Genomic DNA, 26,586 nt, shown 5'->3' with positions numbered 1-26,586 from the left:
TTAGGAGGGGAAAGAACCCTCCTCCATAAGATTGGGTTCTTTCCAGGCCTTTATAGGCCCTACTCAATACTGCACTGAGAACAACTATGAAACCTAGACTTGATGACAAAGTTGCAGTACGAGAAACTCCCCAAAATTTGTCAAGGGTTATAAACATCTAAAAAGTCCGACCGATAAAAATAAACCACTAACTTGAGAAGTTTCACCCAATCGGGTCCAATACTGTGTCTAAAAAACCTAAAGAAAACTGAATTATCACGAGACAACCAGAACTGTGTCGAGATAATCTGAACTGTGTCGAGAAAACATCCCTCCCCCGCTCACAAACATATGAACATCCTTATTCATATATTGGAGCGCAATGCAAGCAAACCCGGCTTCAACGACACATCCAGAATGGATCTTGTTCCAGCATCGAGTCAAGACTATAGTCATCTCGCGGCAAGTTGGTGCCAAATCCTAAGTTGTCAGTATTATCGGGAAGATTACCAAATGGAGAATCAAACAAGTTGCACGGATCAAGCTGAAATTCTGTGGACGGGAGAGATGGAGGAGCTGGAGTAGCTGGAGGAAGCATAGGCATAGGCATAGGCATAGGTGACGCTTCAGACATGTTGGGTCCTATAACCAACCTTTGATCAAAGAAGTTATCACCCATTGGAAATTGATAATTCACCTGATGCTGGTTGTGGTTTTCTACAACATCGAGGCTTCCAGGATCCGAGTTCTTGTTCTGCTGAGTATTACCATCACAGAATGACATAAACTCCGATATCATATTCTGCTCATCCCCAGCAGGTTCAAGTCCGGAAGCATTAAAACTACTTGTCTGGTTCACTGGTTGTTGAATAGCTGGATTAGGTTGAGGACTGGGTAAGGACCCCACAAGTTTGTCACCGTTAGGATGAGCGCTTGACATTCCAACTTGTGAAGAATTATTCCTGTAAGAACAAGTCAACTGGTGATTATTCCTTGCAGTTATGTTGCGAAAGCCTAGGTGATAATCATGATACGGGCAATCAAGATATTCGCAGGTGTAACCCTGATGATTTAACATCATTTGTGGCTCTTCAGGCAGCTGCTTCCTCTTTTGACCAGAGTCTGAATCGGTCTCAGTCAGCTCTGCCATAAAATGATGCATCAGTCCATCTCTTTGTCCAGATGTTCCAATATTTAAGCGATTAAAATGAGGTTGGCAGTCCTCTTCTTCATAATTCTCTTCATCATCAACCACTTCAACATCATAATCACTGGTACCACTGATTGCAAAACTAGACCCACTCCCAGAAGATGATGGAGGTGTACATCCATCAGGATATAACCTCTGGGCCAAATTCTCCTCCTGGTTAAGGATGGCTAGCCAAATAGTGGTCTCCTTAGCAGACATTTTGTCCTGCAAATATTTAGACCGATGAACAAGCTTCCGGATCCTGGCAATATCGGGTGACATGTGCTTTATCACAGCCGCGAGAACACTCACCTTCCAAGCCTTCTTCAGATCATGAGGCTTCCTGTATGGGGGAGGACCCTGATCCTTGCGCAGATTCAATTGAGTCCACCATTCCTCATTGCCAGTGGGCCACCAAGGTGGGGCAACACCCTTCTCCAACGGGAAACGTCTTTGGGGTGGATGGCAGCGCTGCATCAAAGCCGACAAAAGTGAACCAAGAGTGGCATCATGGAGCTCCTGTAAGTTGTGAGGAGTGGATGGTACTGCATGGGACTCTTCATTCTTCCCAGGGATTGGATGTTCAGCCAGATACTTAGAAACTGCAGCAGGGCCATTATGGTCAAATCTTACTTTTTCCTTCCACCATTCGCGAAGACTGTCAGACGCACCAGTCACTGGTTTACCATTTTCGGGGATAATCCCATAAACAAAACCCTTGGCTTTACAAACTTCCATCATTTTTAACATATATTTCAGGATTCCATCTTGTGCCCGTGACATCCTCTTCCTCCGAGCTTGTTCCTGTGGCTGACACTGCCTAGCATTGTCAGCTCCTTCTGTTCCCTTATTTTGCTCTTTAAGCCGCTTCAGTCGCATTCTATATTTCCACACCCTCCTCTCAAGCTCATTAACATCCAATTCGTCGTCACTATCATCCTCCTCCACTGTTGCCTCTGGGTCATGCTCTGGGGCTGCCTCACCTTCCTCAGGGAGAACCAAAAGAAAGTCCAGGTCCTCAATGAACTCCAACTCCTCAATGATCGCCATCCACCACCAAAACAAAGAACAATGCTGATTGTATACAAATATATAACAATTTGGTAATGAAATACAGTCCACGCCAACTTCACCACCCTTCTACTCTTTATATGATTAGCAAACCCAAAAACAAATGAAATCTTCTGCAAATGATAATTACGAATAACTCAGTTAAAGCCACAATTGTCGCATACGGGAGATCAGGAACATGGAACTAGTAACAACAACGTTATTTCAATGAAAATAAAAGGGAAAATTACATACTTTCACGAATACGATTAATTGCAAACATAAAAAGTAATACATTAAAGAAGTCAGAACCACTTAGACAAGCAAAGCTATATATATTAATTGATCATGAATCAAACAAGTAATATTAACAAACAAAGAATCGCAACGGATTTCCGCGGTTTTGCATTCAAAACAAAAAAGACGAAAAAAACCAAAGCAAAACCCTAATACAAAAACCTTATGCACAAAAGCAACAAAATCAGTTACAAACCAAAAACAAAATGAAATATGAAAAAGAAAAAAAAAACTAATCAGCAACATGAGGAACATGAGATCATTAGAACAAAAACCAAATGTTACAAGTGCATACCCTGCAACTGCAAAAAACTTCCAAAGGACAAAGAACAGAACTGGGTAACAACAGATTCACAACTAATCAGTTTCATATTTTTTCACAAAACCATGTTACTGATTTTCATGATTTAACTCAAAATGTTATAGCTTAATATAATGCAGGTATGCAGCACATATTCCACCTATCTAAGCAATATAATTCACTTATTAATTTGTTTGTTCATTGTTTAACATAGATACGGAAATTCGGGGTAGCCACCCTTCGGATCATAAGATGTTCGAACTACAAAACTATACTATCAGCAAGCAAGTGGTGGATTGCCCCGGTGGTTAGGGCCTTCCTATTCAACCCATTGCCCTTAGTGTGGTTTACTCTTGTACTAAAAAAACCATGCTATCAAATCCAAAGTTCTAGAAGATTAAAAATCAAAGAAAAACACGAAAAATAAAAAAGATCAAACAGAAACAAAAAGGGTAAATTCTCACACCAGGACCTGCAACTAAAGGAAGTACAATATAAAATACACACCAAGAGAACAACCAGATAGCATTAACACAGAGATCAACCATAAAAATACATGAAAATTCACACGATGAATAAAATAAAAATATTCATTTGACAATTATTATTTTTTTAGTTGACAAGAAGAGTGAGAAATGAAACAAGTAGTTTAAGTAAACAAATAAAAAGCAGAAAATGAAGGTACCTATTTGATGGGTTGGTAAGGGCGGAGGGATGGCGGCTCCTCCCTCCTCAACACCCTCTGGTTCCTCAGAGAGAGGGAGAGAAGTTGTGTCCTGGTCAGGAGAGACAGAAATGGAAGAAGAAAAAGACAGACAAAAGGATTGGAAGCAAAAGTGAAATTTTTGTCGGAGGGCGTGCTATTTAACTAGACTCCGCTACGTTTTAACCGCGGTTTGAGACGTGGGTGGGTAACTTATCCTTTTTCTTTTTTACTTTTGGTAAGCGTAACCTTTTGGTTTTTGGTTTTTTACTATTTAGAATTTTAGAGTAACTTATATAGCACGCATACTACCGTTCCGCGTTAATAATTCAAAAATTCAATTTTTCATTATAGTTGCTTTATCGATATTTAACGTACTATGTACCTTCTTTCCTTTCTTTAAACTAAAACTTGCATTGAAGATCAAACATTAATGCTAATTTACGTTCCATTGTGTGCGACAATATTATTATTATGTCCCTTTTGTCAATTCAACAAAGTGTGACAATTTCATTATATTGCAAACTCAATGTATACATCTCCCATCAAGTGTTCTCGCTCGCCTATTTTAACTCGAACTCAAAAATCCTCTTTGTGGTAGTTTATTAAACTATATTATAAAAAATGAACAAGTAATTTTGACACAAATTCTTGATTTTATGTTACATGGGGTAGAATTTGGGTATAATTACCGCTCTGGGTGTTCCTTTTTTACCATTTACCCATCTCACTATTTTGAAGAAAGAGAAAAATTGGAGGTTTAAGTTAAGGGTATTTTTGTATTTTCATTTTATTTTTAATTAATTTTTTTAAATAAATAATATTATCTACACTAAATAGATAGGAACGTAGGCTAATATAGAAGTTCAAAACGTTGTCCAAAATTCTAAATCGGGCACAAAACACCAAATATAGCGAATAATAATATGGCTGTTATGGATACCTAATTAGCTTATTTCATTAAAGACAATTTATATTCAATTATCCAGATGTATTACTTAATTAGCTATTATATTTTAATCTTATCCAAGCTTTAATCTCAGCCGTTGATACAGATTTAACAGATAGAATTGAATGTTACCCCTACTGTTTTTTCTTTTCCCTTCTCGATAAACATTGGCAAGAATTTTTGGCTATAGTGATCTCTTTTTCTTTTTCTTTTTTTTTTCTAGGAAATAAACTTTATTAAGAAAAGAAGAATTCTCGGGAACACTAGGTTGGCGTGCTTCACTAGGAAGCACTGAAGCACCCTATCTCAAATACAAATGTTGTCAATATTGTTACTAATGAGTGTAATAGCTTCATTTAGGAAGTTTGCTTCTTTATAAACAGCAACTGAATAGAATTAAAAGAGGTCATTAGTTATTTGATGTTCTCGAAAATAGTTCTGAAACTCCAAGAGATCTTGCATTAGTCGAGAATCTCATTTATAACCATCTTGAAATCACCTTCAACCACCACATTCTTGATATTTCTCTATTTTGCAAAAAGAAGTGTATCCCGAAGTGCAAGAGTCTCAGCTACGGTAATAGTATTTGGATCAGATGTGTTGCAATCACAATTTCTCCTCCTTTGTCTGCCTTGCCAATTGAGAAATAAATTTTCTTTATTAAATTTGTACAACATACGTGTTAAGAAATAATGTATTTTAATTTATTTTAAGCTTATGCCATAAATTGGTTTCTGACACATCTTGACCTGAAATGACCACATGTCTATCTGAATCGTGATGTGTTGGTTAACATCTGGAGGATGAAGAAGCCAGAGTATGGTTGACAAAAATGAAATAAATTTGAACTTTAATTAAAGAAATCGAAGTGCACAACGAAATTGGATAGAAATTCGAGCATTCGGAGTTTAATTAGATGTATCAATTTCGTAATATGTTATTATTCACAAGTACACAATATTCAAGTGTATGAAAAGATGTTTAATTAGGCTTTTGTTTTTCATTTCATTGAGATTTTAGCAACATTATTAGTATTACCAGGTGTATGGTCGTTGCAATCAAGATTAGTAAATTGTTTAGAGTGATACAATGATTAGTCCCTAATTAATCAAGGAGGCAAGATCACTATACTTGTATTACATATGTGATTAGTTGTCACGCCCCGATCCCGACATACGTTCAGTATCGACACATGACGTCTCCAAATACCCGTATATCTAATATACCCCGCCTCCTGAATATATACAAAGTATCATTCAAGATCCAAATGCATAATAATTTTTCGTATACTTTATGGCTGCATCTAACCTCTTCGTTAGACTGCTTACGTACCCTCATTAGGGATCAAGCTATTCGTAGTTCAACTTCTCTATAACTTGACATATAACACGATTCGTACAAGCCAAAAAGGCATAACATTCCTCAATCAAACATTTGGACTTGACAAGCATGAATTATTCAATTCAAGCCACATAATAACCCACATGATAATCAAGGTTTCTATTTCCTTCATCATAAACATTATTATGTTTCAACATAATCATGCAGGCGGTGATCACCCAACGCGGATATGCCAAGCAGGACCATCCATGTACCTTTGCTACATGGTGCAATAACTTCAACACACAACTTAACCACATCTCAACCTCTATGAGTTTCAACGTAGTCATCTACACCATCAACTTCTCAAGGCCATCACTAATATGTCACACAAGCATATAGGTGCTACAACATACTTCAAATAGGATTCTAGGATAACCTTATCATAAAAAAAATAATCATACACATCAATCACAGTACTAAAAGATAATTAAACTCAAATATATCTCAACCATCATCAGTACACAAGCCAATTCATGTTTAATAACATAGTCTACGGCTAATATATAAAATCACATTTCAATACAAATCCCATTTATAAGACCAAGACATATTCACATACGATATTAATAAAAGAAAATAAGTTAATATCCATATCTCATATACTCAATCAATCTCTAACCAATGTAAGCCCACTAGACTTCAATTAGTCCCCCGTTGTATTAATTTTAGTATTTAGAACGTTTCAAAACATGTTGACCAAAAGTCAATTCTCGGTCAACAGTAGGATCCACAACGCTACAAAATTTGATCCAGAAGATCCGCACATCATAATCTAGATCCGTAACTTTCTAAGGTCCACATTATTCTCAAAGAACAACATACTAAAATCTCATCGTGATCCGACGGTCGAATCTCCACCAATTACTAAAGTTAAGTGGAGATCAACAATTTATTTTACAAACTTAGAAAACCAATTCGGGAAGATCCGTACGTCGGATTCCTGATCCGTAAGTTCCTAACATCCTCAAATATTACTTATTATAATCTCGTAAAGTTTGGTGACGATCCAACGGTCGGATCATCGGTTTATATTTTGACCTATTCACGTATCGAAAAGAAGCTAAGTCCAGACAATCAATTTACGTCATACGGATATCAAACATGAACTCATGGCATCTAAAAGTGCTTTAAAAGACATCATCGGCCCACAGGCCAATCGCCTCTGCGGGTGGCGGTCGGCCGCCCCGACTCGTCGGAAAAAATCCAACTATTTCCAAAAATTACCAAAATTTACAGGAATGAAGATCTCAATGAGTATAGTAAACTTTATACCTGCACCCAAGGCCAATTTGGCCGGAAAACACCCCAAAATGGCCACGAACCGCCGGAACCCTAAGATAGGTGTGCTTCGAATTCGGCTTCCAATCGAACTCTGATGCCTCCAACACCGCTTGGGCTTTGTTCCTGGGGTTGAGGGGAGTCTTTTGGTGGTGTTCATGGACGGTGAAACTTGCCGGAGACACCAAAAAAAGGGATAAAGCCGCCGGAACACCCGTGGGTTTGTGGCTTCGAACAGGAAAAATGGGAAAGAAATTGGGAAATCTAACACTACAAAGATGTAAGGCTCATCAAGAGCTTTCCATGGACACCAAGATCACTCAAAACGGAGTTCGAATGAAGGAGATACAAGCGGATCAAGTTTGTGGTTAACGGGTCCAATTCAACTCCAAAACGGGTTAGCAGCAGCCCTTTTCCCTTTTTTTTTTTTTTTTTTTTTTTTTTTTTTTTTTTTTTTTCCTCCTTCTTGGTTCTTTTCTCCTCCCCTCAACCGGTTCCCTTAACCCAAATATATATTTGGGCCTTTTACCCTCTAGTGGAAATTAAATAATTTTCACAACCTAAAGTTTCACAATTTCAAATGTCTGTAACTATACTGTTATAACCCGGACTCACAAACGGTTTTCGCCTATGTGCTCATGGCTTCGAGACCTAATCGAAAACGTTACTTGTGAGCTCAAAAGGTCAACGAGTAAATAATAATTTTCCAAACTTCATCCTTCGTACCTAGTTTAATTAAAATCTAATTTCAAATAAATTAATATAATTTCTCAAAAATAATATAAAATTTCAATAATACAAATACGTAGATTATAACAGTGAAATCCGGGAACAGGATTTCACATTAATAGTGAGTTCATGAATAACACTTACATTTATATGTTCTAAACTAAATTTTATAAATCAAATTATATGGACGTTAATGATTGAATTATTACTTAAATGTTAATTAACGTGCTTATTTCCTATTGGCGATACATCATTTGATTTCTAAATTTGATTTAAAATTTTGATTGCATTATCCTGAAGTTAAATACACCATGTTCATATAATAATCTTGGATGTATGTGTTGGGGGGGGGAGGAAATCGGAGTGCACGAATAATACTTTTAACATGTGAAGCACTCCAGTCTCCAGCAGTTGAATGTTACCAAAAGTAGTAAGTGCAAAGCACGTAGTACCGCGTTAGGCTACCAATATGTTTATCCAAACCCTCCATATATATATATAAACACACCCAACCACCATCCCTCATGCAACCCTCGACCACATAGGAAAATCATTTAGCATTATGTCTTCCATCAAATCCTATGGCAAGATTGATGAATCCAAGCAAGCCCGGCTCGACGCTCGTCGGGAAACTCGAAGGAGAGTGGCAATCATAAGCCTATCGTCCATAGTTCTTATCTGTGTCGTTGTTGCTGCTGTGGTTGGAACCACCGTTCATAATAAATCTGATGGGAACTCTAAAGGTTCGGCCATCTCCACTTCTGTCAAGGCTGTTTGTGATGTGACCTTGTACCAGGATTCATGTTACAGCAGTCTTGGTCCTCTGGTTAACTCCAGCAATGTAAAGCCTGAGGAGATTGTCAAGTTGGCGATTCAGGTGGCGATCAATGAATTGTCGAAAGCCACTACTCATTTTTCAGCTGATGGGGTTCTTAATGCGACTGCCAAGGACACACAATCTGTGGCAGCTTTGAAAGATTGTCAAGACCTTTTGAGTCTGGCATTGGATCATCTCAACGACTCATTGTCTGACACTAAGTCGTTGGTTGATGTGTTTGATGATCTCAAGACTTGGCTGAGCTCTTCAGGCACATATCAGCAGACTTGCATTGAAGGTTTTGATGATGTAAAAGGAGAACTCAAGGACAAAGTTGTCGGCTACTTGAAGAACTCCAATGAGTTAACTAGCAACAGCCTCGCCATCGTCTCTTGGATTTCCAAAGTCCTTAACTCAGTAAATCTAAGGCGACTGCTGACACACCCTGATCCCACCGATAAGTACAGCCAGGGTGTGCCAGAGTGGCTGCATCGGAAGGATCGCAAGCTGCTTCAGAGTTCGGATTTGAGGAAGAAGGCAGACATTGTTGTGGCAAGCAATGGCAGTGGCAAATACAAAACAATTCAGGATGCACTCAAGGCTGTTCCGGATAAGAGCAAGAAGAGAACAGTCATCTACGTCAAGAAGGGGGTTTATTATGGGAATGTGAGGGTTGAGAAATCCAAGTGGAATGTTTTGGTGGTCGGTGATGGTTCGAATGCAACTATTGTAACCGCCAAACTCAACGTTGTGGATGGAACTCCCACATTTTCCACTGCCACATTCGGTAAACTTTCATTTGGCATTAACTTATAGTTCGATAAAACTCGGTATAGCTAGCATATTTACTGATCACATTACTGCCACGTCCTTTTGAAAGGGGATTCTTCTCATGCAAATGAGTCTTCTTTCAGTGAGAGATCTGATCAGCAATGTTTGCTGGTAAGTGTTTCATATCATAGTGGTAATAGAAACATTTATTTCTTTGTATGCAGCTGTTTTTGGAAAGGGATTCATTGCCCGGGGCCTTGTTGTCTACTGCTGATCAGTCAGTCTTCTATAGGTGCAACATTGATGCATTCCAGGACACTCTCTATGCTCACTCCAATCGCCAATTCTACCGCGAATGCAACATTTATGGAACAGTGGATTTCATTTTCGGGAATTCAGCAGTTGTGCTCCAAAACTGCAACATAATGCCCAAGGTTCCCATGCCTGGCCAGCAGAACACCATCACAGCTCAAGGGAAGTTTGATCCCAATCAAAATACAGGAATTTCGATTCACAATTGCAGCATATCGCCCTTTGGAGACTTGTCCTCGGTCAAAACTTTCCTCGGGAGGCCATGGAAGAATTACTCCACAACTGTGTACATGCAAACATACATGGGAAACCTCATCAGCACTGACGGATGGTTGCCATGGGTAGGCAATAGCGCTCCCGACACCGTATTTTACTCGGAATTTCAAAATTTTGGACCTGGTGCTTCCACAAAGAATAGGGTTAAATGGAAGGGGTTGAGAACCATCAACCAAAAAGCAGCCAGCAAATTTACAGTGCATTCATTTCTCCAAGGAACTAAGTGGATCTCTGATGCTGGTGTTACCTACACATCAAGCCTCTGACCAATATATTTGATAGTTTCATGAACAAAAATTGTTTTTCTTTTCCCAATTTATTATTTTCCATTTCACACTTTTTGATCATGATTGTTTTGTTTGCCTTCTTATACTTTCTGATTGTTTTTGCACAGAAAATTGTGATATATTTCGCTGGCTTTTATGTAATTGTCGAAAATTAGTATATACAAAGTCCAACATGTCTGACATTTCATAATTCATATTTCCAATTAAATTAATTTTCAGATCATTCATGTGTAATACTGGAAATTCAAATATTACGAATTAAGTTAATTCTATTACCATCTGTTTGTAAATTTACACTGGCTACTTAGAGTACGGAATTATAAACCGAGGATATATATGATGAACATGAATGAAGTTGCCATTAAATTAAGCCAATGAATAATTAAAAAGTTTTTAACAGTACTAAATACAATAATCAGTAGAAATTAGGATCTCATTTGGTACGCCGTATATAGCATTGGATGAGACTATTAATAAGAAGTCAAGTGTTTGGTGATTTGATATATTAAATAGTAATTATCCGGCTCCACCAATGTAGTACGCTTTACGCCCGCTTAATTATACATCCCGAAAGAGCATATTATTAGTCCAACTTCCTCCCTCCCTCCCTTTTCCCGCAGCCTCTTCCTCTTCGATTGTGTCGAAGACTCGAAGGTGCCTGAGCCAGACCCTCCGGGTCACGCTCATGGACCTCGGCAGTTAACCGTCCCCAATCTGATGGTGGTGGGTCAGTTCACTTCGGAGCTCTCTTCGATTTGCAACATCCATGAAGTTCTCCGTCCTGCAAATAGTTTTAACGCACTAGACCCTAAGTTTGAGCAACAGTTCTTGACAGGGATTTTCAATTTGACAGAAACCCAGTTTGCGGACGGTTGATTTTTGTCAACCACGAAGCAAATGGTTTCAGCAGAGCCCAGAACGAATTTTACGACCCCTTTCCCCCTTTTTTGTTTTCTAATAGTAATTAAGTTTCTATGTGGAGAGGTCAGCATTGTTTCTTACAGCTACCGCTTGGTGCTTTTCTGGACCTGCAGTGTTCCTGAATGTAATATCTATGGCCACAAATCGTTCGGCAGAAACAGCTGCAACACAACAGATCATTGAGTTTCAGACTAATTAAGCATGATGAAGTAAAACATAAATAATTAATACTCAATTCACACGTGTTCAAACTAATTTTCACTATGTTACACAAAGTTTGACGATATTTAGTCATCAATGAAGTAGAATTCGACTGGTACTTACTAACTGAAGGCCATAAGGATTATGAAAATTATGAACCATGCATGTAGAGTTGTTCTCGAGTACATTGGCCAAATAATTGAGTTTAAAAATGATGTGTTAAAGAAACAAAACTTATCATCAAATTTGGATACATGTCATGTTTCAATTAAAACTATTTTGTCACTCAGTACTGTCACGTGACAAGACACAATAGTTTTTTTGAGCCCCTACCAGGGTTTTGGTGGGATGAATGTGATTCAAATAATTTTTATACGCACTTTAATTTCAAGGGGGCCAGAAGAGAAAGAGGTAGCTAGCAGAAATGTAATTCTTACCAAAGGTTGAGGAGTTGAAGGTAGTCCAACCATCGACAAAACTATGGTTTCCGGTAATGACAGTGCTATTGATGCCATCTCCGAGCAGCATTATGTTAGTCTTGTGTTTGGCGATGACAATGTACTCATGATAGCATCCTCCTCTAACATAGATCACAAAGTAGCCATCTTCAAGCTTCAACTTCTCGGGAGCAGAAGTAATGGCATCTCCGATCGATGTAAAATTGTCCGTCCCATATGGACTCACAATCACCGTGTCGTTAACCAGAATGCCACTGCTCTTCATTTCTTCAAGAATCCTCTCACCTCTTTCAAAAATCGTCGAGTTTTTGCCGGAACTTTTCCGAAGTGCCTGCAATTTATTTTTTATTCAAATGAATTCTTCCTTAGTTACTCGCGAATCTCTACGTAATCACTTGTTCTTTTATCAACTGTGGTTCATGAAATTTAAGCCCACGAGTCAGGATCTCTCCTCCATTAAAGTGATTAGCCACTAGACTAAATGATCATATACTTAATTATATATATACTGTAGCCGTACTGTACACATTGTAGTCAATGTGATTAAGCTTGTTCTATAGATTGTAGCCGTACAGTAAACATTTGTTAAATTTTAATTTGTGCAAGTATATTGAGTATTTTGATCATATTTACAGATTATTGTTTTAGTACACTGCATTATATATTAGTATTGGCACATGACCTAAATTCAATACGGATTTTCACTCATCAATTTACGTCGAGTTTTGTTTACACCCAACATTCCATCTTTGGACACTAAAATTTTTTAACACCCATCTCAAAATTTTGGACACCAAACATAATTAACTCTAATCAAAACCAGCCTTTGAAATATCTTTGTATTTAAAATTTGGTTGTAAATAGAATCGCTCTTTAATACCGTGTAAGATATACCAAAGTCACTTATTAAGATACTTATTACTTGGTAACATGTTAAGAATCGTTTTATGTCATATGATCAGATGGTGAGTTGACCAGAAAAATATAAGGATGGGTGGTGGTGGTGGCGGCGTGCTGCTTTGATGGGGGAGGCCATTGACGGTGCAAATTCCCCGCGATCGATCCTACTTACAAGTTATTAACGTACAATAATTGACATGGGTAGGTCAAGGCCTCTTATTTTGACTCCATTACTCCAGATCTAGCTACTTCTATCAGACAGAGACCCACTTGACTTGAAGAAACAATTGAACACTAAATTGAGATCTTTGTGTTGACAAACAATTTTTCGTAACTATTTAGAAAGAAAGAAAAAAAGAATTGTACCTCAGTTGGCTTGAAACATTTTGTTCCGCACCTACCTGAGTTTTCTAATTCGACCAAAAAAAAAAAAAATCAGAAAAATGTTGAATGAAAAAAAAGAGTAGAGAAGGTATCTTTATGATGTACTATCTACTTTGTGATTGTCCCTGTCAAATTAAGTCTCTATGAACTACATATCTTATACCAATTTAAGTTTTTATAAAAATAAAACTCACAATTTGAAGGGTAACATTATGAAAAAAATAGATATACAAGTTAATTACAAATAGTGACTCTAATTATGATTCTTTTTATTAAGAAGCTCTAATTTATAGAGTAACCATGTGTTTACAACCTCAATTATCATCAATTAAATGAAAAATTGGAATTTTTTGCATAATAAAATGAGAAGTTGGAAATTTAAGTGAAGCTACTATTACATTTCACGCTATTAAGATGAGATGTTACTCTTACTCTTAAAATGTCATCATGCACTCTTTCTATGTGTATTTCAAATATACAATATTCAATTTTGTGTATAAAATTGCATTATAAAAGTTTTATGTAAAAAATATAAATTGATACTAACATACGATTCAGCAAACCACATAATATAAAAATTCAAGTATTTTTCCCAATTGTAAGTCAAAAACCCTACTTCACTTTATAATTTTTTGGGAAATGATAAACACACTCTTTTTAAATTTTTTTTTTTTTTGAGTAGATCAATATTTTTACACTAAGAGGATGGGAAGTTCGGCTAGGCCACATAATGGGTAGCCTAATTTGGTATTGAATTTGACATCTACGAGATTCGAGCCTAAGATCTCTCACTTTCAAGTGAAAAGAAATATCACCATACTGTAGTACTGAATGACCACTCTTTTTAACTTCTTACACACTATGGTTAATTCCATTTGATTTTTTTCAAACAAATGGTTAAAACAAAAAATAAAAATATATGGAAAACTAAAAAGGTGCGTGAAAATTATTTTTCTAATTCTTTTCCCAACCGCCACAATATTTATTAGACCATCCCTAAATGAGATGTCAAATATGCCAAATGAGACTAAAAATTATTTAAGTGTTCCCCAATGGATATGTCATATATGTTGTGTGACAGCCCGTCCCAAATGTGTATATTATTTTATCCTCGAGAGCATGGAAATTTCTAATTTACCCTTGGATGTTGATGATGTTGTGTGACATGCATTTTGGTTGTGGTCCAATTCATGTTTTCCTTAGTTTTTGGAACCAATTAGAACTTAAGTTTTATTTTTTTTTCTTTTGTTTTGGTTGGTGACCCATCTGGACCACACACACACACACACACACTCCCGTTGACTCTCTCTCCTCCTTCTCGGATTTCTTTCCATTTCCATACAATTGTACGGACAATTTCTCAAACCACTTGATCATTCACGGATCGAGGTTGTGGATGTTGTTTTTGGACTCCTTGCAAGCTCAGGAGTCGATCTATACTCGTAGTTGGACGTGAGAACTTCGAAAGCTCAGGAACCAGGTAACCCTGATGAGGTGCACTGTTCATCCATCGTGATCGAGGAGGTTTTGTCGAGTTTGGAGGTGTTATAGAGCCTTAGAACTTTTTCACAAAGCTTAGGGAAGAATTTTAGAAGGTTTTGGACGTTCAGAAGCTCGGGTTTGACAAGTTGCAGAGGTGCCCAGATTATCGTGATTTTTTCCGGCAAGATCCTGTGAGTTTTAGGACCTTTCATCCTAAGCTTCATTTTGATTTAAATTTCATGAAGTTTGGTTGAAAAATGAAGAAGATATGAAGATTTGAAAATTTTCTAGTTTCCAGCGATGAAGATTTGATAATTGAAATGGTTTTGAAAATCTCTGTTTTTGCCCACTTACACTTTCTGTTTTGCGTCCCTCCAGGTTTTAGGTAGGAGTGATTGTTGGTGACTTACGAGGATTTAGCGGAGGTTCTGACATATTATCACCATTTTAGGATCACCTTTGGGTGTTGTATAATTAGTATTCGTCCTGCTGGATTGCACTTAGGCTACTTATGCTCTGGTTGTGAATTCACACTTATTTTCATCTTTCACTTATTCTTATCTAGTGCTCTAGTTGGTTTGGTTTTTGTTTATTCGCATTTCTTATATTAATATTGCTTCCGCACTGTGCACATAGCTACGTCACCCTCACGTGACAGCCAGCACGCCTCGATCTAGGTCGGGGTGTGTCATATTGTGACAGTTGAGTCTTTGACTTTTTGCTTTCTAGCTATCTTAAAGAAGAAGTCAAATATATTTAATTTAATTTGTTAAAGCATGGGTCCTATTAGTAACCAAAAGAATAAAAAACTAAAATCAATTTTAATTATTTTTAATAGTTAATGTAACTATGAGGCCTAATATAATAATAAAATAAAAATTTGACACATTATTAGAAAAGAAAAAAATTAAACATTTGTATACAATTGGCCATATTAGCCATCAAATAAAATTTTAACTTGACATCTACTGATGCTCTTAGAAATTCCACTTACGAGACCGAAGATAAAATGAAAGTCTTGCTATTTGTTTGTGAACACTATTCGGCTGCTACAAATTAACAGCAACTCTTGTTTCTATCCAACCATAAATAAATACGTGTCCAATCTATAGAATTTTAATTATTTAGATATGTATTTATCTGTAATTAGATACAAGTAGGAGCTGCTGCGCAGCGAAGTAGTGCGCTTTGTTTGTTGGAATCTAGTGTCACATCCCCAGATCCTCTATTGTATCTGCCATTTTGATACCTTTTATAAATAATCTAACGACACTTGTTATGTTTCTTGGGTTCCGAATTACACTAATATAGAGTTTCATTCCATGCATTGTTATTCAACAATATTTTTTAAGAGAAATTAATGAAAAATATTTAAAAATTTTGAATTTTAATGAAAATGATAAAATAAGGGATAAAGTGAATAATATCATGATTGACTTTTTAGTGTAAAAATGTGATTTTTCGTTAAAATGAACAGTACTGAAAGCTTTTCGTTAAAGTTTTCTATTTTTTATTAGGTAATGCTAGGGAGAATTATTTAGATTATATTTTGTAAATTATATGATGTAGTGGTTAATGATTGAATTTATTATTTAAATCATTATATAAAAAAGTTAAATTATCCATCGTTACATCATGTTTTACAAATATAGTCTAAAAAAATATTCTTCCCCATATTTTCCTTTTTTATTACCCAATAGTTCAACAAAGCTATAAGCATGTAGCCTCTGACTATCAGATATACTACAAGATTTTGTCCAATTAAAATCTTAACTAGGGTACTGACATATATATCAAAATTATCACAGAAAAAAAAATGTAAAAAAATGAGTAATACTACATTTACTATCTATTTATATAATTATTTGTATTATTTTTCTAATCAAGATAAGGTCCACCAATACATGGTCCCATCTCTATTAGAAAAATAGTGCAAATGAATGGTAAAATAACATTTTTGTGAAAAAAAAAAAAAAACCAGAAATGTCAAGAAAAATGAACTCAAAAGCTTTACCTTAATAAAAGTTTCAAGTGGTTCCCGGAATTTGTGCACATTTTTTGTGCCGGAGCCCTCACTGCCTCTCTTATGCTTTTTGAGATTACGAGCCAAGGATTGCGTGACCAACCCAAGCGACACACTATAGAGCTGCGTAACATTAGAGAAGGCCACGGCCAAAGCCGTGGTGTTTCCCAAAACGCTGCTCTTAGACACCACAAGCCCATCGTAACAAGTCTGCTGGTTGGTCACAATGCCGCTTAGCAACGTCTGTACCTTGTCCACCAGTTCCTCATTCAGCGTCTCGGCAGACTTGAGCTCTATCGAGATCGCCTCCAAGTGCTCTACGTTCAGCTCCGAGAACTGCTGGCAGTCCTCCAGCGCGTTTGACTCGCTGTCGTTTATGAAAAACGACTTGTGCTTGATTTTTCCGAGGAAGTGGTTGATTGTTGTGGAGGTTTTGCGTGCCTGTTTCAGGCATTGTTTGATGGAGAACTTGCCGTAGTTGTAGGGATCGGACGGTGAGGAGCGAATGGTGGAGAGCATCGAACGGCAGAGCTTTGGGTAGAGGGTGGACTTGCATGCTGAAGAGGCTGATGAGGGGGATGATGCAGCAGCACCAGAGGTTAGCAGAAGTAGTGAAAAGAGGGATAGAGAAAGGAGGAGGAGGAAGAAAGGAGAGGAGGGTAGCCGTGGCATTTTGAGTGTGAAAATGTATTGTTTTTCGGGGGGCTCTAGGTTGAGTTGAGTATGAAAATGTGTGTTGGGGATCTCTTTTATATATATATATATATATATATATAGAGAGAGAGAGAGAGAGAGAGAGAGAGAGAGAGAGATGCAGAGATGCAGAGATGCAGGGATGCGCGTGTACATTATTAGCAGGGGAATGGGGTTGTCGGTTTTGATAATTTAGAGGTCAGCAATTTTAATGCAGAGGTATGTAATGCAGTTGTGTTGGCAACTGAGAACGTGCAAGGAAGGACATACTCCTACTCTGGCTCCATCGTATTTTTTAGGCTAACAACATTTCACACCTCAGAAGTAATTTTTTTTTTATGGCATATTGAAGATAGAAGTGAGTGATTTTTCATTTGGAGTGAATTAGATGAGGTATAGACATACTGTTTTGGAGATCATTGGAAAGGATAAGTTTCTTTCATAAGCAATTCATTTTCTACTCTCTAGTGTAGCATAAATTTTCTCTTTTTCCACTCAACCTACCCTGAAATTAAAGAGTTGTCTAATCATTTCCAATCCTCAATGGTGGCTTTTGGAGAGAGCGAAAGGTGTCATCACATAGGGTTCCAAATTTAAAAGGGTTCTCCTCATAGTCACTTCCCATGATAGCAATATTGGAGTGAGATTGACTCTGCGGTTTATAAAATATACACATGGTAATTTTTTCTCATTTTTATTCTTGCCTATAATAACCATATTTTTCCTATATTTTGTAGTTTAAACTCACTTACTAGGATCCAATTAAACAAATTTGTAGTGCATAAGTAAAAGGTTAAAGTTTCACCATAAATCAATTGACAATACAAAGAGCAACTTAACTTGTTTATACGCGCATACAAGATCTCTTTTTCCATTAATGTGTGATTCATTATCAATAATAAAACTATTGTAAAACTTGAAAGAATTGTGATGACCCACATAGTAAAAGATGGTGGATGAAATAGCAATGTTGGTGAGATATTTGTTATAGTTACTACATGGCTTATTGACTTTTGAGCAATACGATAGTCAAGACTTTTGATTAGGCATGTAATGCTTTGTGTTGAAGCATACTTTGTAAACTTTCATATCTATACAGAGGGACTCTTGTAAACGTTAGAACACACCAATTCATTTTGGTAAAGGCATTCTTACTCTCACTACAATAATATTGAGCAACAGTCGCTATTCTTTGTCACAATTATCACATTGGTTGGGATTGCTTCTTAAAAAAGTTCACGCAATTGTAGAAATATGACTCCTTGAATTAATGATTCATAATGGAACTTACAATATATATATATAAGGTTTGACATAACCCATATGTGAAAGAAATCCTAAAAATAAATACAATTATATAAGTACATTCCTATAATTATGAAGAGGGTTCCGGTTTTTCTATTCTAACATCGCGCCCCCATCCCCCGCAAATTGAATGAGCCTAATCAGACAAGTTTGAGACTAAGAACACCATGTCTTGGTTGATAAAAAGCCTTGGTAAGTAGGTCAACAAGTTGATTAGTGGACGAAATATAACAAACTTGATGAGAGTGACTGTGAACACGAAAAATTCCTGAAATTTCGATGTCTACAGTGACCTTTTCACGAACAAAGTGATAATCGAGTTCAATATAATATGGGCGAGCATGATGAACAGGATCAGAAGCTAGGTCAGTGGCACTAAGATTGTCACAATGCAGAAGGACAAGAAAGGATAGGCAAACACCTAGCCAGTGAAGTAAAAAAATAATCCAAGTGGTTTTGGCACAGGCATGAGAAAGAGCATGGTATTCTGACTTAGCACTGGAACGTAACCTACTTTTTGGAGTACCAAAAGATAAATTTGAGTCAAGATAAACAAGGTAGTCAGTGGTGAAATGAACATCAGAATATGCAGATAGGGTAGCGGAAGCAACCTCAGTCAAGGTGATGCCGAAATCCAAAATACCTTTTATGTAGTTGAGAATCCGTTTGGCAGCAATCATATAAATAGTGCAAGGCGAGCTCATAAATTGGGCAGCATTATTGATGACAAAGAAATATTAGGAATAGTGAGAGTGAGATACTGGAGGGAGCAAACTGACTTACAAGGTGAAGTAAGAGAAGCCAGAAGTAACCCATCAGAAGCGTGAGAGAAATCTTAGCGACAAGAAGCGTGGATGTGGGCTTGCACGTAAGTATATCAATTTTTTTAAGGAGCTCCTGAGCATACTTTAGTTGATTAATATGGAGATAAAAGGGGAGTCAAGAGTAACTTGTATACCCAAAAAATAACTTAGAGGATCCAAATCCTTGATGCTAAACTGTTTATCAAAGAGAGTAGTAAATTGTTAAGAAGATCAGATGAGCTGCCAGTAATAACGATGTCATCCACATTAGTAGCAAGTAAATAGTAGAGGAGGCATGTTGAAAAATAAAAAGTGAAGAATCCGCTTCACGCCATCAAAAACCGAGGCGAAACAAGAAAGAACTGATTTAGTGAAACCATGCACGAGGTGCTTCTTTAAGACTCATATAATGATTTCTGAAGGTGGTAGACAAAATGCGGACAAGCAGGATCCACAAAACCCGGTGGTTGAGCCATGTAAACATCTTCATGAATGCATGAATGCATTTTTCACATTCAGTTGACGAAGTGACCTAGCATGAGAAATAGTAAGACTCAAGACAGTGCGAATAGTAGCTAGTTTGACAACAAGACAGAACTTTTCAAAATAATTAATGCCACAATGCTGATGGAAACCCTTAACCACAAGACGAGCTTTATAGTGCTCAATATAACCATCGAGATTCCACTTTATACGAAAAACTCATTTGCGACCAACAATATTCTGGCCAGGTCGGGGCAGAACAAGAGATCACGTCTGATTGCGAAGCAATGCATTAATTTGCTCAATCATGGTACTGCACCATTCCGAATGCTTAGCGGCATGAGAAAAACAAGTAGGTTCACCACAATTAATAGACGCTAAGAAAGCGTAAGGAAGAGGATACCGAACAGTGCCTCAGTATACGAGTCTTCGGTTTGTAGGTTCCATCACGAAGACAAGTCACCATTGGATGAGTGGACTGCATGGTGGAAGGGGTAGCATAAGGGAGAGTCGGTTGGACCGTGTCAGAGGGCATAGGCAGAGGGACACACGCGCTAGGGCACGTGAAAGGCAACATGCTGGGGCCGGCAAGATCACGTAACGTGGGGTGTCGATGTGTTCAACTGGAGTGCGCTCAATAGGAGGCAGCAAAAAGAATGACTTCTGGAGTTTGCAACGAATGTAACTTAGAAACTAACACCGATAAAGTGGCATTGCTAGTTGCTTCTTGAGTTTATCCAAAAAAGAAGGGGAAACTGTTGAAATCCTTGTATTAATTGTTCATCCACTCCATGATTTGATGCTCCACATGCAGTGCAGAATCCTAGTTGGCAAGCATGGGTGTATGTACCTGCCATCATTACAATCAAAGGAAAGACAGCAGGGAGGACATTAACTTCTGGAAAGGAAGGTTGCATGTGGTTGCTGTGCTGTTGCACCTGGACAGCAGGGAGAACATTTTAATATTACTGCATGTGTGCTGTTGCTGCATGTGGCATCGGTGTAAAGCTTTCTCCTCATGTAGTATAGGTGTAAAGCTTTAATCTTATTGTATATAAGTATGCCTTCCCATAAGGCTTTAATGTATTGAAAATGTATGATAGTTCAAATCAGTAGGAAATCAATTCTTCCTACATACATACACTTCGCCATTTTTACATGGTATCAGAGCACCTTCCTGGTGCCTGAAACACTTCCGCTCGATCTCGTTGTTCATCATGAGTGACGAAGAAACTCCTAAACACAAACCACAACTCACAACAACAATGGACATCACTGATCCATTCTACATCCATCACTCGGATCACCCGAGTCTACACCTTGTTTCCAAACCATTGGATGGTGACAATTATTCCACATGGAGTCGTGTGATGACAATCAGCCTCAGCGCCAAGAACAAGCTCGGTTTTGTGGATGGTTCGATAGAAGCCCCGCCAAATATTCTCTTTGGAAACGGTGCAATGATATGGTCCTCTCATGGGTCGTTAGTTCTGTTGGTAATGATTTGATGAGCAGCGTCCTATACACAGATTCACCCTCTGAGATATGAGAGGATTTGAAGGAACGTTTCTCGCAAGGAAACGTTTCTCGCATTTTTCAAATTAAAAGAGAGATCATTGAACATCGACAGCGTCAACGATCCATATCGGCATACTATACCAAACTCAAAGGACTTTGGGATGAACTAGCGTCCTACAATACCATTCCAGCTTGCACATGTGGAACGATGAAAGCGATCAATGAAAGAGAACAACAGGAACAGGTTATTCAATTTCTCATGGGATTGGATGACTCTTATTCGGCTGTTCGTGGACAAATCCTCTTAATGCAGCCACTACCAAACATTCGTAAGGTATATTCTTTGACTTTACAAGAAGAAAAACAAAGAGAGGTGGCAGAAGGTGGTGAAAGTAACACTACACATGCCATGCACGTATCCAAGACCACCTGGAATAAGCAGCCTCGCAAGCCGAACAATGGTGGCAAGGCAAACACTGGTAAGGATTTTCATTGTACTTACTGCGATGGAACTACTCATACAGTTGATTACTGTTTCTACCTTCACGGATTCCCTCCTGGCCACAAGTTTCACGGGAAGGACGTAAAGCCTCCCAACAAAACCAGGCGCGCAGCAGCCAATAATGCCCACAAAGAAGAGGGCAAGTCGAGCACTACCAAAGAACCTGTTGATTTGAAATTCACAGTGGATGAGATCAACAAAATCAAGGCTATTCTTCGTGGTGATGGTAAAAATCAGATTTTTGCAAATGCAGCAGGTATACCTAATACACAATGCTATTCTTTTTCCACAAACAGTCCAGATTCTTGGATTATTGACAGTGGGGCTACATATCACATTTCTTCTTCTTTCAATTTACACGACAAAAGGAGACCACATTCTTCCTCTGTCAATCTGCCAAATGGGTCACAAGCACCAATTTCTTGTCTTGGTTCAATCAAACTCACTCCAAATTTAAACCTAAAAGATGTCCTTTGTGTCCTTGGTTTTCGAGTTAACCTGATGTCAGTTAGCAAAGTTACTCGGGGATTAAATTGTTTGATCATTTTCTTCCCTACTTTTTGTCTCTTACAGGATTTGGCAACGAAGAAGTTGATTGGATTGGGGAAGGAGCGTGATGGCCTGTATTACCTAGTCCCAATCACAGAAAACTTCGTCTTTCGACAAAATAAGCCTGGGGTCGTTGCTGTTTCTGCATCCGCATCATCCAATGTCTGGCACCAACGCCTTGGACACCTTTCCACTGGTCCAGCCCGTGTCTTATCTAGTTCCATTCCTGATATCTTTTTTAATTTTGATTCTCATTGTGATGTCTGTCCAGTAGCCAAACAAACAAGGTTACCTTTTCCCTTAAGTTCTACTTCTAGTCTGCAACCTTTCGAGTTAATACATTGTGATATTTGGGGTCCGCATCGTTTGCCATCTTCATCAGGTGCTAAATACTTCTTAACCATAGTTGACGATTACTCCCGATTTACTTGGCTCTTTCTCATGAATTTAAAATCTGAAACACAAGAGAAAATCAAACTGTTTTTTGCTTATGTCAACACTCAATTTCAGCGTCAAGTTAAACAAGTACGCACTGATAATGGCGCAGAATTCATATCCATGCGTTCATTTTTTGCCAACTCAGGCACTGTTTTTCAACATACTTGCCCACACACACCTCAACAAAATGGGGTGGTGGAGCGTAAACATCGACACCTCCTTAATGTAGGTCGTGCACTTCGTTTTCAAGCAAACCTTCCCCTCAAATTTTGGGGAGAAAGTCTTCTCACTGCCACTTATCTTATCAATCGCACACCCACCATCGTTTTATCAAAAAAAACACCTTATGAAATGCTCTACACACGCCCCCCACTTATATGCACTTACGGGTTTTTGGGTGCCTTTGCTATGCTACACACACCTCCCCTAAACACAAGTTTGATGCTAGGGCTCACAAGTGTCTCTTTGTTGGTTACCCTTCTGGACAAAAGGGGTATCGTCTCTACAATCTTCACACTCATCAATTTTTTACTAGTCGTGATGTGGTTTTTCATGAGCACATCTTCCCTTTTGCTCATCATCCTCCCGACACCCAACCTGATGAAGTTGTGCCCGTCATTCCTCTTCCCCTCACCGATACCATATCAGAATCTTCCACCTTTCCACAAGAACCCTCATCTCCCATCATCTCTACTCCGCACACTTCTCCTCCTTCACCTGCCGTAACTGTCGTCCCTTTCTCACCATCACCTGTGTCGCCACCATCACCTGTGTCGCCCCCACCACCACCTGCCCTTGGTCGTGGCCTCCGCCCCAGGCAACCTTCTGTCTTATTAAAGGATTATGACTGTTCACAGGTCACCACGGCGCCTTCCACGTCCACTTCTTCTTCGCGGTCAGGTACTCGCTATCCCCTCTCTCATTATCTCTCTCCTTCACATTTATCACCATCTCATCAAGTGTTTATCAATAATATCACTCGTAGCATCGAACCTACTTCTTTTTCCCAGGCCAACCTTGATCCTAATTGGCAAGCTGCCATGCAGTCTGAACTTGCTGCACTTGCACAGAACCATACCTGGACACTCACTTCCCTGCCTCCTGGAAAACGTGCTATCGGCAGCAAGTGGGTTTACAAGATCAAACATCGCTCTGATGGCTCCATCGAGCGCTATAAAGCGCGTTTGGTTGCTTAAGGTTACACGCAAATTGAAGGCCTGGACTATTCTGAAACATTTGCACCCGTGGCCAAACTTACCACTGTTCGTTGTTTATTGGCCGTGGCTGTTCAACGCCACTGGCCTCTCCATCAGCTCGATGTCCAGAATGCTTTTCTCCATGGTGATTTGGACGAAGAAGTTTTCATGTCTCCACCTCCTGGACTTCGTCGACAGGGGGAGAACTTGGTTTGTCGACTCCATAAATCCCTCTATGGCTTGAAGCAGGCTTCCCGTCAATGGTTTTCAAAGTTTTCTCAAGCTATTCAACTCGTGGGGTTCAAACAATCAACTGCAGACTATTCATTGTTCACCTGCACTACTGCGCATTCCATTACAGTGGTTTTTATCTATGTTGATGACATGATCATTACAGGGAACAACCATGAGGCCATTCAACGTTTAAAACAATTTCTTCATCATCAGTTTCGTATTAAGGAACTCGGACCTCTCAAATATTTTCTTGGGATTGAAGTGGCTCGTTCACAGCAAGGCATTTCTATCTCACAAAGGAAATATGTTTTGGACATACTGGACGATGTTGGACTATTAGGGGCATGTCCAGTGGATTTTCCCATGGAACAAGACTTGAAGTTAAGGCCAACGGATGGTGAATTATTAAAGGATCCAACCAGATATAGAAGGATCGTGGGACGACTCATTTACCTCACCATAACAAGGCCAGATATCACATTTTCTGTCCAAAATCTTAGCTAGTTCATGAACCAACCACGCAAGCCTCATCTTGAAGCTGCTATGCGAGTCTTGAAATACCTCAAAGGGACTCCAGGACAAGGTCTATTTTTTCCATCTACAGATGCTTTACAATTGAGTGGTTACTGTGATGCTTCATGGGCATCATGTCTAACGACTAGAAGGTCTGTGACAGGTTATTGTGTGTTTTTGGGGAAATCACTTATCTCCTGGAAGACTAAAAAACAACATACGGTTTCACGATCATCTGCAGAGGCAGAATATAGATCAATGGCTGCAATCACTTGTGAACTTACGTGGCTTCGTTATCTGGTACAAGATTTACAGGTCTCCCATGCAGCTCCAGCTCATGTTTACTGTGACAATAAGGCAGCGCTACACATTGCAGCTAATCCAGTTTTCCACGAGCGAACTAAACATATCGAATTAGATTGTCACTTGGTCCGAGAAAAGTTACATTCAGGAATGATTGCAACAAGGTTCACACCTTCAAAACATCAGTTGGCCGACATATTTACAAAAGCACTAGGAAAGGCATCGTTTCATTCTCTTCTCAGCAAGTTGGGCAGTCAAAACATTCATGCTCCAACTTGAGGGGGAGTGTTGAAATCCTTGTATTAATTGTTCATCCACTCCATGATTTGATGCTCCACATGCAGTGCAGAATCCTAGTTGGCAAGCATGGGTGTATGTACCTGCCATCATTACAATCAAAGGAAAGACAGCAGGGAGGACATTAACTTCTGGAAAGGAAGGTTGCATGTGGTTGCTGTGCTGTTGCACCTGGACAGCAGGGAGAACATTTTAATATTACTGCATGTGTGCTGTTGCTGCATGTGGCATCGGTGTAAAGCTTTCTCCTCATGTAGTATAGGTGTAAAGCTTTAATCTTATTGTATATAAGTATGCCTTCCCATAAGGCTTTAATGTATTGAAAATGTATGATAGTTCAAATCAGTAGGAAATCAATTCTTCCTACATACATACACTTCGCCATTTTTACAGAAACACTTTTACATCTCTTTCACAACAATTCTTTGATTTGAGAGAGTTTGAGAGAGAATTTCTCTCGAGATAGCTAGTTTTAGAGAGAGAGAGAGAGAGAGAAGGCTTAACTCTCTAAACTTCTCTCCTTCCCTACGCTTGTTTTGTACTGCTGGTCGATTTCCATGCCACCCTTCGGGGCGGCTCTTCCTCCCTCGGTCGTGGCAGCTTCTTCACCCTTGGTGGTGAGCTTGTTCTGTGCTTTTCTTTGGAACTTCATGTTTTGTATTTGGGCCAATTGTGTGGGCTGCCTAGTTGGGTCTTGTAATGAATTTAATACTCACTACCGGATAGAAATATTCTTTGACTTTGATTGTATAGGATCCGATACCGTTAATTGTACAAAATCGGATATAAGTTTAGTTGTATAGGATCCGTCGAATTATCGGATCAAAGATAGACGATCCGGCCAATATCCATCCGTTTACAGCTCTAAAGCCAAGGTTAATACTGTAGTTAGAATTGCAGCGATAGTGACACCCTACTATACTGCAAAATATACGACGTGGGTGTCACTGTACTACAAAAGTTTATGACTACGAAGTAGTGTTGTGACAGAAAAATGCATTGACAGAGGAGTTCGACTGCGCAGTGCAAAAATGCGTCTCTGTAGAGAAAAAAACAATTGAA

General features: G+C 38.6%; 1 protein-coding gene and 3 pseudogenes across 2 annotated transcripts; 2 read left to right on the top strand and 2 right to left on the bottom strand.

Moving 5' to 3' along the window:
• LOC137748819 (protein ETHYLENE INSENSITIVE 3 pseudogene) lies at nucleotides 1-3,641 on the bottom strand (annotated as a pseudogene). Its single transcript, XR_015954308.1, has 2 exons — nucleotides 3,502-3,641; nucleotides 1-2,352 (listed from the first exon to the last, which is right to left on the bottom strand). The product of XR_015954308.1 is annotated as a protein ETHYLENE INSENSITIVE 3 pseudogene (transcript).
• A 4,779-nt stretch (nucleotides 3,642-8,420) lies between these two features.
• Nucleotides 8,421-10,387, top strand: LOC137746648 (putative pectinesterase/pectinesterase inhibitor 24; annotated as a pseudogene).
• A 906-nt stretch (nucleotides 10,388-11,293) lies between these two features.
• LOC137746784 (putative pectinesterase/pectinesterase inhibitor 47) lies at nucleotides 11,294-17,420 on the bottom strand. Its single transcript, XM_068486790.2, has 3 exons — nucleotides 16,682-17,420; nucleotides 11,881-12,232; nucleotides 11,294-11,403 (listed from the first exon to the last, which is right to left on the bottom strand). Exons 1-3 carry the CDS (start codon nucleotides 17,360-17,362, stop codon nucleotides 11,294-11,296), a joined length of 1,143 nt encoding a protein of 380 aa, XP_068342891.1. The 5' UTR covers nucleotides 17,363-17,420.
• Nucleotides 17,421-21,101: 3,681 nt separating this feature from the next.
• On the top strand, nucleotides 21,102-24,915 carry LOC148698371 (uncharacterized; annotated as a pseudogene).
• The last annotated feature ends 1,671 nt before the right edge of the window (nucleotides 24,916-26,586 follow it).

Source organism: Pyrus communis, chromosome 2, assembly GCF_041283825.1.
Source record: "Pyrus communis isolate YQ-2024b chromosome 2, ASM4128382v1, whole genome shotgun sequence".
Classification (NCBI taxonomy): Eukaryota; Viridiplantae; Streptophyta; class Magnoliopsida; order Rosales; family Rosaceae; genus Pyrus; species Pyrus communis.
This window is presented reverse-complemented; position numbering and strand designations above follow the sequence as displayed.